Source organism: Acanthisitta chloris, unplaced genomic scaffold, assembly GCF_000695815.1.
Source record: "Acanthisitta chloris isolate BGI_N310 unplaced genomic scaffold, ASM69581v1 scaffold23775, whole genome shotgun sequence".
NCBI classification, from domain to species: Eukaryota; Metazoa; Chordata; class Aves; order Passeriformes; family Acanthisittidae; genus Acanthisitta; species Acanthisitta chloris.
The window spans coordinates 1-300 of record NW_008675655.1 but is presented as its reverse complement, the minus strand read 5'-3'; the positions used below and the strand labels follow the sequence as shown (position 1 = coordinate 300).

Below are 300 nucleotides of genomic sequence, written 5' to 3'. Positions count from 1 at the left end.
GCTTGCGCAGCCCCTTGAACTGCTCGGCCTGCAGCACCTGCAGCTTGTTGTAGGACAGGTCCAGGTTGCGGAGGTTGGGCACGGGGTGGAACGTCTTGTTGTGCAGGTGGGTGATTTTGTTGGAGCTGAGGATCAGCTCCTTCAGCCTGCGGATGCCCTGGAACGCGTCCTCGTCCACGGAGCCGATGTAGTTGTGGTCCAGGTAGAGCCAGATGAGCTGGTTGAGGCCTGCGAACTGGTGCGGCTTGAGCCTCTGGATGCTGTTGTAGCGCAGGGACAGGCCCTGGGAGCCGGCGGAGA

At 62.0% G+C, this 300-nt stretch overlaps 1 protein-coding gene across 1 annotated transcript in view; it reads right to left on the bottom strand.

Moving 5' to 3' along the window:
- The window catches only part of LRRTM4 (leucine rich repeat transmembrane neuronal 4), a gene marked incomplete at its 5' end in the record, with an annotated part of 1368 nt that extends 1073 nt beyond the window's left edge, over positions 1-295 (bottom strand). The window contains one exon of the mRNA XM_009075851.1: positions 1-295. This exon is cut by the window's left edge and continues 1073 nt beyond it. Coding sequence (XP_009074099.1) covers positions 1-295 — 295 coding nt within the window.
- Positions 296-300: the final 5 nt, after the last annotated feature.